At 38.4% G+C, this 17,184-nt stretch overlaps 1 protein-coding gene across 1 annotated transcript; it reads right to left on the bottom strand.

The window, feature by feature from the left end:
- Window positions 1-1,817: 1,817 nt before the first annotated feature.
- On the bottom strand, window positions 1,818-16,735 carry efhc2 (EF-hand domain (C-terminal) containing 2; the record flags this gene model as incomplete). The annotated part of the gene is made up of 15 exons (XM_079820709.1): window positions 1,818-2,050; window positions 4,497-4,599; window positions 4,694-4,786; window positions 9,112-9,306; window positions 9,836-9,969; window positions 10,139-10,335; window positions 10,421-10,563; window positions 11,324-11,489; window positions 12,578-12,716; window positions 12,871-12,978; window positions 15,232-15,480; window positions 15,549-15,772; window positions 15,863-16,013; window positions 16,106-16,294; window positions 16,706-16,735. The coding sequence occupies 15 exons, from the start codon at window positions 16,733-16,735 to the stop codon at window positions 1,940-1,942; spliced, it is 2,232 nt and encodes a 743-aa protein (XP_079676835.1). The 3' UTR covers window positions 1,818-1,939.
- Between the last annotated feature and the right edge of the window lie 449 nt (window positions 16,736-17,184).

Raw genomic sequence — 17,184 nt, forward strand, 5'->3', positions numbered from 1 at the left:
TTTGCTAACAAATGAATAACTAAAGCAATATGACTGGCTTTGACTATAATACACTAATTAAAATGTTTAGCAACCACCAATAGACCTTTAAAAAATTCATTGGCGATCTTTTGCACCAGAGACTTTTATTACATTTTCCTGTGCAGGAACTTAAGGAGACTCGACTAGAGACTGAATAAACATCAGTTAAACAAGAGCCAGGAAACATTAAAATGGCGAACACACTATTGGTTAAAGCTCTGAACGACTGTAGGTTTAAAAACTGTAGCGAGTGTTCCTTAAGGACGGTCTTACTACTATGAAGCATGACACTTACCTCAGTTTGATTTGGGTGAATTGTCCCTATAAATGATGCACTGATGTTTATTAATAATTTGTACTAACATTGGACATCTCAATAATTTAGTCTAGGGGTTCTGTAGACGTATGCCACAGAAATGACTTATGAAGTGCGGTCACATTTACCGTTGCTCGTGGGAGAAATTAAGCAATTTCTGGAGGAATCCAAGAGCTCGGGAGTTTCATGCGAGGGCGAAGAGGTTCCAAACGCAGATTTCACTCATGTTCAAGTTGGTGCTGCTGACACACAGAAAGCTGCTTGATTTGAAAGTGATAATGGAAAAGCTGAAATATCATTAATGTGACCTTACCCTTAAAGTCTCAGAGGTAGCCTAATAAAGATAATCTTATAGGCTATGTGGCGTTTTTTTTATTTGGAGTTTTATATTGTTAATACAATATATCTTATTTTTATGATTTCACCTGTTCAGTGACATTAATATTTGATGCTTCAGACAGACATCAAATAAACCGCAATGATGATATGGTAATACTTTACACCTGGCAGTATCTTTGTTGATGGGAATTTTAGTCTTCGTGCTGATATGCAGTTATTTTAGTTGATTAAATGAACATGTGCTTTATCTACATGTATTAATTTACCAGACTTTGTTTTGCAGACAATATCTGGCTATTCCTTGTTGTTGCCTGTGACGCATTAACATTTACAATAAAAATACATTGTGGTCGCACGATTTCTGACTATTTCAGAATGTGGTTTGAGTGATCAGATCCCAAAACAATTTGGACCCAATTTTATACCTGTATTAAATTCTGACCACAGCAATGGATGTTAATACCAGATGTAACCGGGGTCATTGTTGCATTCTAGGATGTCAAAGTGTGGCCTCATTCCCCATTCACTGGAGCCAGACTAAATATGTCCTAGATGCGTCAGCCTTTGTGTTTCAGACAGAAGCCTGCTAACTCATGAGGCTAATATTTTAGTAAGTGTGAAGGCTAGGAATGAAGACTTGATAATGCCGGTGTGATGTAATGCACTTCTTCTGTCTTGGCCAGGAACTGAGGCCTTGAACGCAAAAGCTCTGATTACATACACGCTTAACCTGTCTTTTTATATCAGAATTTATCAATTGCATAATGTGTCAGATCAGAGTGTGAACAGCCAATGCAGGTTATAAAATGAGGATGTTGGATAACACTCGCTTTCCTTTAACTAAATCACGAAAAGGCCTTTGGGAAATATGAATTGAATGGGTACTGTATAGCAGGCAGTTATTTCTCTCATATGGCCATGGCATGTTGTCTTATTATATTGACAGCTTTATCCACGCAATCACAGCAAATGTGCATGTCTGTCTGCCTGTATATGAAATATGGTTTGATTTAGCGGCTCGTATTTTTAACTGCTCCACGCTTAGTCCCGAGGCACATAAGGCACTTCCAAGCAGCTCTCTCATTCCAGCATGTTTTTGATTTTAAGTGGAATAAAAAAAATACACATAAACGGTATTATGACATTCATGCAGCACAACAGAAACAACAACGTGCAACAATGTGAATTTAATCAGAGCAATAAACAAAGTCGAGCGGATTTCATGACTTTTCTCATCTTATTGAGGATCCCATCAGGCCGTTCTCAGCTGTCATTAATGTTTGTGGCGCTGCCAAAGACATCCTCCAGAAAGAGTGAGTAGTTGATGGTTTTAACTGCAGGGTCTGCAGCTTCTCCCCTCCAGTCTGCGTCAAACTAAAAACAACAGCAAGACAGGCTTTGAGAAACAGTTCGCAGAGTTTCCTGGAGCACATGTGTTTAGCTGGCACTCTCATTTCATGTCTCTGCAAATTAAGGCGCACTGAAAGATAGATTTATCAGGCCGGATTGACTTTAGCACATGGTAAATGTCTTGTACTTGCTATTTAAAAATGTATGAAAAATGTTTAACGACTATGCGTGCTTCAGTAAATCAGACCCGTAATCGTCTTTTAAAAAGAATTGCTGCAGATAAGATTTTTATTGCTCAATATGTTAAGATGACCGGATTTCTGAAATGAAAACTGGGGACATTTCTAGTTCAGCAGTCTATATATCATTAAAATATCCAATGTAATTATCAATGAATTCAAAAAGGGGGACAGTTTTGTGTGTTTTGACCATGGTAAATGTAGTACTGTGATAAAATATGGTATATCATACTCTAACATACTACCATAAATTAGTGTAGTCATCAACACGCACTTATGAACTATAATAAACAGTTTAGAGTAACTCGCAGCACCCTCATTCTCACAAAGATCTCTAAACCTAAAACAATTAAAAATCTAATTCTAATTCATATTATTAATAAATACTATATTTAGTATATAAATAGTATTAAAATAATACTGGATATGAGGGCATTTTATATGATATATTTTAAACAAGCATGTGCAATAGGCACTGAAAATCATCTGATCACCCTGTCATATGTAATATATACATAATTCTTATGCACAGAAACATGGCTCTATCCGCTTGTTAAGTCGTGACGTAAGGAACGCCGTTTCTGGGTCCAAGCCTCAACTCGTTTCACTTGAGAATGCCATCGACGGCCGTTTATGAGCACTATATTATTCCTATTAAACATCAAACATTTAAAAAAGTTAAACATTTTAAATGCTTACAGTCTACACAACAGTCACTGTGCTCACAGCGTCACAGATATTAATATTTTATCGATTTATAAAAGATTAATCACTGTCTGGCCATCTGGAATTTTGGTATAGAGATAAAGGTTATGATTATAATTTTTTTTGTAGTATTACACCACATTGTGTGTGTATATTATTAACACAGTTTGTTGTTTTTCTTGTGGTATGAGATAGAGCGTTTGGACCCGGAAGCGTTACCGTGTGACGTCAGACTTAAAGGGTTAGTTCACCCAAAAATGAAAATTCTGTCATTCTGTCAATTCTGTCAAGAATAGTTTTTGTGCGCAAAAAAACCCTAAATAACGACTTATAGAGTGATGACGATTTCAAAACACGGCCGCATGAAGCTTTGAAGCGTTATGAATCAGCGAGTCGATTCAGCGGTTTGAATCGCCAAATTTCAGCAATTTGGGGGTTTGACAAGCGATCCGAATCATGATTCGACTCACTGATTCATAACGCTTCGAAGCTTCATGAGGCCGTGTTTTGAAATCGTCATCACTATATAAGTGGTTATTTAGGGGTTTTTTGCGCACAAAAACTATTCTCGCCGATTCATAAAGTTATTTTAGAACCACTGTAGTGAGATGGAGTTTGTAACAACGTCTTTAGTACCTTTTAAGGGTCTTGAGAGTGAACCGTGCCATTGTGCCAATGGAGGCCTTTCAGAGCCATCAGATTTCAACCAAAATATCTTAATTTATGTTCCGAAGATCAACGGAGGTCTTACGGGTGTCGAACGACATGAGGGTAAGTAATTAATGACAGAATTTTCATTTTTGGGTGAACTAATAACCCTTTAACAACCGAATTCACTAGACTAACCCGATTAGACAGATCAATCGATCCTTACAGTTTCAATGTGCAGAGGCGCATATTCTTCTTTCTTTTATACTAAGAAGTGTTTGATGAATGCAGGGTAATTCACCATTGTGATGGCTGCTAATTTAGGTTCAGCGAGGGCCAGAGGAAATGGCTGGAAACTGGCAAATTTAACAGTCAATAAACAACATGAAATGAGCTATGAGAAATATGATCAAAGCAAAAGAATTGCACAGTCTGTCTTACTTCTTCACATTACTATGTATGCAAGCCCTGATTAAATAGAAAAGACAGCAGAGAGAAACTAGAGACAAATCGACTGCTAACTCCCCCTGCTGGTAGAACTGGAAGTCTTCTCATTGCGAGTCAGTGAGCAGATGGTTCTGCTTAGGCTCCAAGCAGGCATGCTAAATTACTGCGCTGTAATAAAAGCTCCACTTCAGAGTAGTTGTTGAGTGGGTTTTCCCAAGGCTGATTTACTTGAGATGAGGCTTGGAGGTGCTCAAAGCTTGTGGGGCCCACAGGTTACCATGGCCTGGACCCTGACACAAACACTCTCATGTGCATGTGGCGGCTTTAGCAAACGACAAAGAATGACGTCTCAAAGTATGTGTTCGGTGACAGAACAAATGGACTATTTTTCTTGAGAGTCGTCATTGCATCCAGACCACATTCAAACTCACCTTCACGGTGACATCTGGAAGCACAGCAGGGGCGGGGTTTTCTCTCCAGTTGATACCTGATAGGAAGGCGTGATAGTCAATCTTCTCAGACTCGTCTTGAAACCTGGATGCGAACATGAGAGATGCAGGAAATATGGATGCTCTGCGTTGAAATGTTTAATGGATAATAAATGGGAGTTTTGCTCTTTTGACCCTACTTCTCGAGAAGGGCTCGTAGTAGGTCATCAGCAAAGGGCAGCCGGAAGGCTTTACAGATGATCCATGCTTCTTTAGAAGAGAGGTGTCCAGATCTACAGCAAAACAGAAATGAGACAAAATGATGAATAAGCAATTTGTGTCAGTACATTCATTAATAAATATAACTTATATATATCCTTCCGAAATCATTCTAATTTGCTGATTTGGTGCCCTTATCAATGTAGAAAATAGTTTCACATTTTTTCTGCTTAACATATTTGTGGGAACAGTAATACATTTTTTGATGAATAGGAGGTTCAAAACAACAGCATTTATTTGAAATAGAATTCATCATTTTGTAACATTATAAATGTCTTTACTGTCACTTTTGTAGTTTGTAGCTGTCTGTCATGAACTCCAATGTTTTATCAGTTATATATTACTGTATCTTATAATATATACCATATTATAAGATACAGTAAAATGTAACTGATTAAACATTGGAATTCATGACAGGCAGCTACAGACGTTCTAGGTTCATTATTTTCAGAACATTTTGAACATCTTAAAATAACTAAACTTTCCACAGGGTGACATAAACAGGACAAGCACGTTGACCTGCCGGCATTCTTCCTCATCTATTTCCTCTGCCTGCAACATGCCACAGGTCTTCATCTGTTTCCAATGCTTCACTTGAACCGCTGGAACTAATCGCACCCCCTCAATCCAAAGCAGATTGATGGTTATTATACCTCACTGTGGTTGTTAGTGGGCCACATCAGTGCCTGCATGAGAGCGTGTGTCTTTAAAAAAAAGTGGGAAACGGTTTTGTGGTTCTGTATGAATGCATGTTTATGTCAATGTTGATTTCGTATTATAAACATTTGGTCATGTAAATAAACTGCAACAGAGTGCTTAATACAAGAAGAAAACAGAAGGAAATATATACTTAGACAAAGTAAACATGTTCATTTATGAGATTATGTTTAAATACAGTGGTGTGTATATTTTAAAAAATCTAGTATTCAAAATTTTAATCTGGAAACAAATGTAAAACAAAAAAACATAAAGTAATGTGCATCGTAAATAATTAGGACAGACTATTTTGAGGTTATTATTTGTAAAATTTAATTCAGATTTTTATGCAGATAATATGACTTGTGAATATTTCTGAAAGATTTTTTATTTTAAATGTAAAAAATACAAAATAGAAGTGGTGGTCTCAGTGTCACATTTTAATGTTATCAATGGTAGGAGAAGAAAGCCCACGGGATGACATATTACTTTGTTTCCTTTCCTTAAAAGAAGAACTGAATGCACAAAAAAACGCATCCCGTTTTAAAACTATATATGCAGAAAAATCTCCATTTAAAATGAATCACGCTATCCCACTAATAAATCATAAGAATACATATTTTAAATATTTTCTCTGACAGCCCTATTTGCACAATTAACCCTTAAACAGGCACGACTGGAAAATGATCAGCAAAAAATCATTTCATGTCACTTCTTATTTCATCTGGACTTAAGTAAAAGATATCCAAAGGAATTTTTTAAATATTTGAAGTAGTTTTGATTTTATGAGTTGTAACTCCCAGTTCACGTCGCTTGTTTAGGGTATAAAAAGGGATTATCCACAGTATTGACAATGAATGGTGTTTCAAGGTAAACTGGACTCCCTGTACTGATTATTACGAATTTCGGGGTGACGAGTTAGGGGTCGGCTGTGGGTGGTGGGAGGGCCAGTAGAAATCTCGTTACAGGACCCTTATAGGGCCTCTTCTCAATCTATGTATTTTGAGTAAAACATTTTTTGCTAATGTTAATATTCACATGTAAAACTGATATTATTACTTTTTGTTGACTACATCTTTGCATTATTTTTTTTTTATGTTGTTTTTATTTTCTTGCAACTGTGCAGGAAGGTAGCCCTCCAGGAGCAGGGTTGGACACCCATGTTCTACTATAAAATGAGTGTGTGAAACTCTGTAGTCAACTAAAAGTAATATCAGTTTTACATGTGAATATCAACACTTAAATATGGGCAAGTTTCACAAAAAAGCAACGTTTTGAAGAAAAAGCTGAGAAAATCACGTTTTTGTTAAAGACTACATCCTGATCAGATTCAGAACGATGATCAAACACGGAGTAGATCGAGTCCATCAACACCCCTAAAGCTTGCACAGTCCTACAGCTCATCCTGGGTCGACACATTCAGTAACATTAGGCAGTTTTGATTTATATGATGTTTAACGTTGATGATCACGTTATTTTACATATGCCTCTGCTTACATACGCTTGTTTTTTTTGCTTCTTCCTCGCTTCTGTTTAGATCAGGAGATTCTGTACTCTTTCAGAAGATGCGTAATAGCGCCCCCTAGCATCTAACAGTGTAAACACGGAAACCCAGAAAATTCTGTGTTTGGCAGGCAAGCGTTTTTCAACATCAAGATGTTGGGTCTGGGAACACACCATTGGCAGGGCTCAATCCAAGAGGCGGGATAAACGGTTGTCTTTCAAATTCCCTCTGCACGCAATAGGATATCGCTACAACCAACCAGAGCGCTATCAGTGGTGACAATAATCACAAGCGGGTTGTGGCTGAGTCCCATGCGTTTTCCCACCAGCGGAGCTAGTTGATAGAATAAACTTTTGCTCTATCCGGTCGGCAAAACGCAGAACACATCTTCCTTTTTTAAGAATGACTTCAGTGCCGTAACGTTCTTTGTTAGCAGGGAAGTAGCAGGGATTTCACGCGGAACCGTCACAACCCTGTCGTCATTATGTTAAGCCCGCCCACCAACTCTATACACACTCTGATTGGCCTGACAAGAGTTTGGTTTTTCAAGCTCTTAAGTCTATAGAGAGTTGCTAGACGACCCTGGCTGCATCTAGATTTCTATGCTAGAAAATTCTGTGTTTGGTGAGGAAAGAGTTCATTAACACTTTCAAGGTCTAGAAAGGTAGTAAAAACATTGTTTTTACAATAGTCCATGCGACTCCAGTGGTTCAACCTTAATTTTATGAAGCAATGAGAATACTTTTTGTGCGCAAAAACAAACAAAAATAAGGACTTTATTCAACAATTGCATTCTAGACTGTGCCAGTATTCTACGCAGTTTACATTGTAAACAGTGCAGCGCTTTCAAGTTCTACGGCAGCCGATGCTGTTCGCGTGAGCACCCCGACGCATGTGTGTGATGATGACGTGGAAGCTGCACTGTACTTACAAAATAAACTGCATAGGAGACTGGCACAGGCTAGAACGAAATTATTGAATAACATTGTTATTTTTGTGAACAAAAATTATTCTCGTCGCTTCATAAAATTAAAGTTGAACCACTGGAGTCACATGGACTATTTTAACAATATTTTTACTACTTTTCTGGACCTTGAAAGTGTTAATTACATTGCTGTCTATGGAGGGATCAGAGAGTACTCGGATTTCATCAAAAATATCTTGATTTGTGTTCTGAAGATGAACGAAGGTCTTGCGGGTTTGGTACGACACAAGGGTGAGTAATTAATTACAGAATGTTCATTTTTGGGTGAACTAACCCTTAATTACATAAGATTAAAAATAAATATATTAAAATAAAATGGTATGATATAAAATAAAAAGATAATTAAAGCTGCAAGCAGTGATGAAAGGGCCCTCGCACCCCACCACCCGGTGGCCTCAGGAAAACAGCGAATAGTGAGCAAGATGCATTTAAGCGGGTAAATATAGAAAAATACAGCAAAGTCATTTTGATGTGCCACACTTCCTTCTGCCAGCAGGTGGCACTATGACTGTAACTGAATATTGGTGTGTAGATGTGTTCAGGACATGACTCTAATAAAACATGTTAAGTGTGGGGCAGATTGGACATTGTATACCCGAGTTACAACAACTTCCTGTTTTATGGCGAAACATCAAACTTTGCGAGGCTGCCACGAACACGCACTTCAGGGAAAACTCAAGATCTTCACAATTTAACATAGCTAAGGCCTTTAGATTAGACTGACCAAATATGATGATGATCTGATTAAATCTCTTGGAGGAGTTTGTTAAAGTACAATGTCTGGAAATGGCAAAAACTGCAAGAAATGTACAGAGAAAATTCAAAATATCTCACTTCCTGTTGGGTTTTTAGATTTTGCTCCCATGTGCTTTTTTGTAGGTATTGGGCTGTTACATATATCTACCGAATTTCATACTCGTATGTGAAACGTAGCTCGAACGGCACTTAATTGAAATTTTGTAGGTGGCACTATCGAGCCATTTTGCCATGCCTAATTCTGAAACCCTTATCAGACATATATTTTCACCCCTTCTGACGCGAGAAGAATAATAATAGGTTGAGCAATTCCAATAGGGTCCTCACACCATCGGTGCTCGGGCCTTAATTAATAAAAAAAAATATGATTGATTTGAGACTGAAATGGAAAGCTCTACCTGCCCCGGTCCTCATGTGTGAAAGCACGGATCATATCTGAGAAGTTTTCAAAGTTTTTCTTCTTTAGCTGATCCTGAGCCACGGCAAGCATGAGGCCCACGTCCACCTCTGGCTGTTCCCGCACTGAATAATTGCGACCCAGCATCATGATCTCGTGTTCAGACAACTGAATGTCCATATCTGCCAACAGAGTCCTGTAAAGAACACAGTGAGGAATTTAAGTTTGTGTGCAATTTCAAACTAAATTGTTTAGCCAGTACTTTTAAGGCCAATGTACAACAATGGCAACAGACACATTCGTTGAGTTCTGTCGAATCAGTGTGTTACTGCTGTTGTTAGCGTTGGTCAGCATTTGTTATTGCTGATTGAACATGTTGCATCGTTGTTTGACTGGTCTTGGAATGTCTGAGAAGTGATGTAGACCTACTGTAATCTGGTGACTATCTGCATTGGTCAATTGATTAGTGTAAATTAGCCTTTACTGCTTCTATTTGACAATATTTGTTTTTATAACAATGTCTTGCAGGGGCAACGACCAATAAAAAGTCTCTTCTTTTTTTCCCCCAAATCTGCCATGACTGCAAAAGGACATTTTGCCAGTCAGTTCTATTTCTGCAGGTAATCCCGCCCACAAATCTCATTCAGTTTAACTGTATAGTATATGGCAGGCTAGAACAGGGTGTTATGTACCTTTTATCTGTGAATTTTTGGCCGGCTCCTTACCTGAATGACTCATATGGAATGAAGCCAGTGCTGCTTGGGTCAATCATCATGAAGAACTGTTTTACTTTCTTCTGCTGTTCCTCACTGATGGATTTTACCTTGCTGATAATGGTGCCAATATTGGCCTTGGGGAACTAAGTAATTGAGAAACATAGGACTTTCAAATAAAGTTTCTGTGTAGACTCATATCTTGGCACGGCTTAGCAAAAAGTTGGGTGATTTATTCATTAAACAAAGTTAATCAGAATAGGTTGTGGAAAAGAGAAGAGACAAAATGATTTTGTGTGTGTGTGCGCGTGTTACCTCATCAGCATGCTGCTCCATATAGTTGAATGTAAATTCATCAGCATCCAGCAGCTGGAAAGGCTGATTGTTCAAATCCAGTCGTGCTCCCACATATAAATCCTGAGCTGTGAAATACTCAGACATCTCACTCTTAAACAGCTCCTGTCCTGGCTTCTTCACTTGACCTCTCTCTAAGAACTTGCCCCCAATCACACCTTAAACACAAGAACAATGGAATAAAATTAGACAGAATCTTAATTATGTTTTTTTCTGATCTGAATTTCAACAAGATGGCAGTACCTGAGTTTCTCTGAGGAGGTTCAAAGACAGCTATGGTGTCATCACTGAGGTAGACGCATATGATAAAAATGCGTTCCTTGTCGATAGGACTGTCAGTCAACATTTTCCCCACAAATCTCAACACATTGCTCACCAGACCTTGCCTAGAAGTTGAGGAAAAAAGCTAATTTATCATCTGGCCGGAGAATGTTCTGTTACTGTTATAGAATATTCACTAGTCTTTTAACTTTTTACATTCCCAAAATCTATGAGCATCCTAACGTTTACTAGAAAGTCTGAAGAGCTGCCCTCTTTCCAACTTGTTATGGCTATTCTTTAAATATTTAGTCACCAGGCTGACAAGAACAGGATGGGTCTTGGTTCCTTACTTACATTCAAGATGTTTCCTTGCTTATTCAGTGTGGGTTTAGTCCTGTCACTTAGCTGCTTTGAGGTTATTACTATCTATAAAAGAATCCTTTATTTAGAAGATTTTTTTTTCTCTCTTAAAACTCTACGCCTGCCAATGTATGACAATGTATTGTCCAAAACAAATTGAGCAAGAGAATAATTTACAGCATGATACTGGTTCTGGGATTATATTTGGAAGTGAAGCACTGTGAAAGCAATGTATAATAATAAACTGACTTGCAAATGTGGGTTTTAAATCAGAAGTATCATGAGATTCCGTTTGAGCCTCTGATTATTTATGAAGGCACTTTCGTCCACTTCCTAGTGCTGTACTGCAAAGAGCTGCACTTAACTGATGAAGGATGACTTTAGTAGAACAGACAAGGGTCTAAACCCTTCTGTCAAAATGATCAGGAACCAGTAAGGGTCTGTTTTGAAATAATATTAATGGTTTTAAATGGAAGGGAAGTATATACTCTGGACGTCCTAAGGGAGATTAGTGCCACTGGTTACCTGTCTTTCTCCATAAGCTTCTTGAAATCTTTCTGTGGAGGTTTAGGCAGCAAACCCTGACAGGAGCAGAGCGAATCTTCCTCAGATCCAAATCCAGTGTAGGGTGGCACCTGTTTGGCTGGTTTGGGAGGGGACGGGGCCTTGTATGAGACAGGTGTGAAGTCCTCTATGAAGCCACACAGGAAGAAAACATCAAAAACATCTCCCACACACACAGTTAAGCAGACATAAGGCATGGAACACCGGAAGTGAGGCCATACAGAGTTGCGTTTACCCTTATGAAGTCAATCTGTAACCTCTTAAAACGAACAAGTGCTTCATCAGAGCCTGTGTCAACCTGGCTCCATTAGGCTCATGTGCAACTAATGCTATGATCTCTTCAGTCGGCATAACGCCGCAGCAGACAGATGCACGCGCACCCGTATTGTGTTACTGTTGGCACGGAGCTTGTGTGCTTCTCATGTCCGGGCTTTTGAAGATAAAGAGGCCGGGCTGGCCATTGCTCATATCTGCTGTCCAAAAACTGAGTCACCTTGAGGTGTCAATCAGTTCTGCTCCTTTAGTCTTCTGCTGTTCAATGTGTGTTATTCCGACAGTTATTCACAGGGATGAAAGCACACCGGGGAGCATTAGTCTCTCATAGAGACATGGGATTTACGACAGGATGACTTTGAAAATAATGAACAGCTTGTCAGACCACACAGATGAGATGCGTGCTGAAAATGAGGAGTTGAGGTATGTACATTTGCTTTTTACTTCACTGCAAAAAGCAATTGAGCACAAGAAGCACATGTTGTAGAGAGTTTGTTTGTGGCAAACAAAATAAATGCGAGTTCATTATAGCTTCAGAGTAAGAGATGAAACTCAATACTGACATCATGTGGTCATTAATAGCATCCGGAAAACAGTCCTCCCTCTGAAAATCTCCAAAACGTATAATAATATTAACAACAATCTATCAATTCTCCAAACCATTTGTCCTATATAGGGTCTTGGGAATGCTAATAATAATAATTATCATTCCTGCGGCCCTGCATATTATTATTATTATTAAACATTTATATTTTTGTACTATTAAATAAATGATAAAATGGAAAGAATGGCTCCTTTGACTAAGGAATTCGATTATTTGCATTGACACAAATTTATTACAAATCATGAAATATGATAGATTAATCAATATAACGTTAAGCCAATATCTCAACATCTTTAAAAGCATACTACTCCGTCCACTTGAGTGATGATGTAACTCACCAATACCATATTTGGAGCGATAATACTCTTTGGTGAAGTTGTCGCAGTCGCATAATAACACCCTACGACCCCACACGTTAATGACGCCTCCAATCGTCAGGTCACAGTCTTTATAGAATTCTTCATCTACAGCTCCAGTCTGTAAGATGTAAGGAGACATTGACATACTAGTCCATTAAAATTGAAACATTTGTCCACTAAAATTATAAAAAATGGTATTGGTAAAAAAAAAAAAAAAGTAATATGAATGTCATGGGGTGTTCACAATGGTCTATTTTTTAATCAGTACTTACTTTGAGGCTATCCAAAATGTAGCGTCCTCCTTGTCCAACTGGTCCAAATACATTGAGGACTGTGCGGTCTGTTATTTCTCCAGGGTGACGTTTGGGAATAGGAGCATTCTGTTTGAACAAAAAATAATTGCAGTTTTTCAATACTTGAAGGACATACGAAATTAGCAAATGGGTTCATTATTATTTTCTCACTGGGGGATTCCTGCAAACCTTGTCAAATGACATGTAGTGAAAGGCAACAGAAAACAAAACAACATGACAACAGACGAAAAAAAAAAAAAAACCCTGAACAAATCCATCCTTCATAATGAAATTAGACTGAAAAACAATAGCAGAGAGGAAACTGAAAAGTGCTTTAGGGAAGTTGGATGTTCTTTCAGCCCTGTCAGTCTAGATAAAAGCTTGGCATGGAGGATGGAGAAATTTGTCCAAGCGAAAGAGGAGAGAGGAACTGATAACCACTTAGTCTCGTCTAAAGGTGGAACAAAGAGTAAAAACTCATTTTCATTCAATTTCACATTTCATTCCCATTAAAATCAACACCTCTGTAGCACATCAGCTTTAGTATTTTTACCATTTGTATTACATACAAATTGACTTCCTGTTTTAAGTTTAAACCTTATGCTTATACACTACTGTTCAAAATGTTGGTGTCTATACGGTTTTTAATGTTATGTTAAAGGGATAGTTCACCCAAAAATGTAAATTATCCCATGATTTACTCACCCTCAAGTCATCCTAGGTGTATTTGACATTCTTCTTTCAAACGAATACAATCGGAGTTATATTAACACGTCCTGGCTCTTACAAGCTTTATAATGACAGTGAATGGCTGTTTCTGTTTTGAAGTCCATAAAAGTGCATCTTTCCATCTAAAAGTGCTCCACACGGCTCCGGGAGGTTAATAAAGGCATTCTGAAGCGAAGCGATGCGTTTGTGTAAGAAAAATATCCATATTTAAAACTTTACAAAATGTAATCTCTAACTTCCGCTAACTGTCATACACGCGTTCAAGAGAGACTGGCGTTCCAGCGTATGATGTAGGACACAGGTAAGTAAGTTCCAGGTAAGTTCCGGTGACAAATGCGGAAGCGCAGAAGATACAAAACAAAACTTGGTTCTCGCGAGAATTTGCATATTCTCACCAGAGCGTCCTACGTCATATGCTACGGTCAACACCTCAAACTCATTGTTGTGCTCCTCCAACCATTCTTGAACAATTTTTGCTTTGGCAGGGCGCATTATCCTGCTGAAAGAGGCCACACCCACCAGGGAGTACCATTTCCATGAAAGGAAGTTCTAAAAGAAACAATGCTTAGGTGGTACGTGTCAAAGTAACATCAACTTGGATGGCAGGACTCAAGGTTTCCCAGCAGAACATTGCCCATGGTACCAGGAGTGCCCCAGGTAAGCGACGCACATGCACCCGGCCATCCATGTGATGTAATAGAAAATGTGATTCATCAGAACAGGCCACGTCTTCCATTGCTCCGTGGTCCAGTTCTGATGCTCACGTGGCCACTGTTGGACAGTGGGTCAGCATGGACACCCTGACTGGTCTGGTCCCATACGCAACAAACTGAGATGCACTGTGTTTTCTGACACCTTTCTATCAGAACCAACATTAACTTCTTGAGCAATTTGAGTTACAGTAGCTTATCTGTTTGATCGGACCACATGGGCCAGCCTTTACTCCCCACGCGCATCAATGAGCCTTGGCCGCCCATGACCCTGTCGCCAGTTCACCACTGTTCCTTCCTTGGAGCACTTTTTATAGATACTGACCACTGCAGACCGGGAACACCCCCACAAGAGCTGCAGTTTTGGAGATGCTCTGACCCTTGTCTAGCCATCACAATTTGGCCCTCGTCAAACTCGCTCAAATCCTTATGCTTGGCCATTTTTCCTGCTTCTAACACATCAACTTTGAAGACAAAATGTTTACTTGCTGCCTAATATATCCCACCCACTAACAGGTGCCGTGATGAAGAGATAATCAGTGTTATACACTTCCCTTGTCAGTGGTCATAATGTAATGCCTGATTGATGTATATTCGAGTATAAAGGCTTCATCAAACAAGGAAAATTTAGGGCAGGACTTGATTTTTTCCATTGGGAATTAATCGAATCGTTGTGTTTTGCTATTGCTGTGATCTGAGAATAGAAGATGTTGTTGCAAGAGGGAGGGTAAGTTATTTTGATTAAAGATTATTTTGCAAGGATAAATCGTTTATAATAAATACTGCAATATTCCATTAAAAAAAACAAGGATTTGTCCATTTTGATTCATGGTTACTTTAATAAAAAAAATAAGAATATGCTAAGAAAATTTTTTTTTCACTGTGCTGATTTTTAACTAACCTTGGGAAGCTTGCCCCTGTGCAGGAATTTAGGGATAGCATCTCGACCGGTGTTTGGAGGGACAACTTCATAAATTTCCATGGTGTCATCTGCCAGGAAGTAATGCAAGATCATCTCTCTGGAGTCTCCAAACATGCTCTCAGTATCATCCCAGTAGCAGTAGAAGCGCAGGACTTTGCGGTCAAGTTCCAAAAACTGCTTCAGGGTATCCAGTCTTTCATACGGCCGCAGTGGCTTCATGTTCTCCATCTGCAAGGGGTAAAGAAACATTATAATACTGAAGTATTGATTTGGCTTTTTAGACACGCGGTGCTTACCTCTTGTCGAAGTGTGGTATATGGATCTGTTGGTGCAGAAGCAGGGGGGTTTATGCGCACCCCCATTTTTATCAGGAAGTTGCGTGTGAAGGGGTCACAGCCCGTAATCTTAAAGGTCCTAGAATAGAGCACTATTTCCTGATTGATGTTAAAATGGTGCACATTGTAGAAGCAATCATCTTTAGGAGCTGGCAGAGGAATACGGTGGCGTCGAATCAGAGTTCCTACATGGAAGGAGAACAGCTGGATTTAAACGGGATGTTTTTACTGGCTTCTCATTTATCATGATGCTATGTATGATGTTGATAGTTTACCCTGTGGGATCCCACTGTTTTTGAATTCTGGCTCCACTACTTGTATAGTGTCATCCTCCAGGTAGAAGTAAATCTTGCACTTCCGTACTCTATATTTTTCTTCCCTCCTCTGAGGTACAGTTTCTTGGAAATAAGCATCAAAACACAGGACCTTCAGGTAAGAAAATAGTGGGGGGAAATTAATATACTTTGCACAACACTAGGTAAAAAGGTATATTATATTCCCTTATAATGATGACAAACCTGTTTGTCAAAGGCAACCCATGCCGGAGCATCACTTCCTTCTGTCTTTAGAAAAAGTGAATTCTTGGGTTTTGCGCTCTGCCCCAGAAGCAGTTCTCCTCCAATGCCTGGCTTCTCTGTCCCAACCATCATGGCTACTCCATTTGAATAATCAAAATGCTGAGATTTGTGAAATTTTTCTTTTCCAAGCTGGAAAATAGTTCATCAAAAATAAAATAAAATGTACACTTTTCACCATTTCTTTACAATCCTGCTTTCCACACTATAAAATGTTTTCTTCAGCAGTAGCCTAATGTATATATATATATATATATATATATAGGAGGAAAATAGTAGTGTATGTATATTATATATATATATATATATATATATATATATATATATATATATATATATATATATATATATATATATATATAAACCATTAAACTTATAACGTTATATATATATAACAGTTACCTAGTTACACGCTCTAAATGTTTTTAAAAGTAAACCGCTCTAGCCGCTAACATAGCTAACAATACAGATACAGCTTTTATTCACAACATTTTGTCCTCAACACATACAAAACATTTGTATATACTTAACATTTCTGTTGACTGAATTTCCAGGAAGCATTGGTAACGCCATGTTTAGTAGCAAGCGATAATGTAATATTTCCTCAGTGCGGGACGAAACCAGACTGCACAACTGGTTGCCAAGGTAATAACTTGTTTGCGTTTGCAAATGTCATTGCTAGGCAACCAACACAGATCACGTGATAATGCATTAAATACGTCTTCATGTGATGAAACTGTTCTGGGTTAATCTATTATGTTTTAGTTTAAAATAGATCAGGAAATTAAATTAATCATATTTCCGGTATCTCAACACATTTGAATATCACCGTTTCGATTTATAACGCAAAACGTCAATAAATAAAGTCAATTGATAAATTAATTTGAGCTAATGACATACACTACTTCTCACTCTTCAGCCAAGTTGTTGTTACATACTGTAAACGACGTGATCTATGGTTATTGCTGCGTGCAATTCCTCATCAGTACTTACCCTGTAAAAAGTGTTAGGTAAAAGAAGTT

The sequence above is a fragment of the Gobio gobio genome (genome assembly GCF_949357685.1).
Source record: "Gobio gobio genome assembly, chromosome: 7".
Taxonomy (NCBI): Eukaryota; Metazoa; Chordata; class Actinopteri; order Cypriniformes; family Gobionidae; genus Gobio; species Gobio gobio.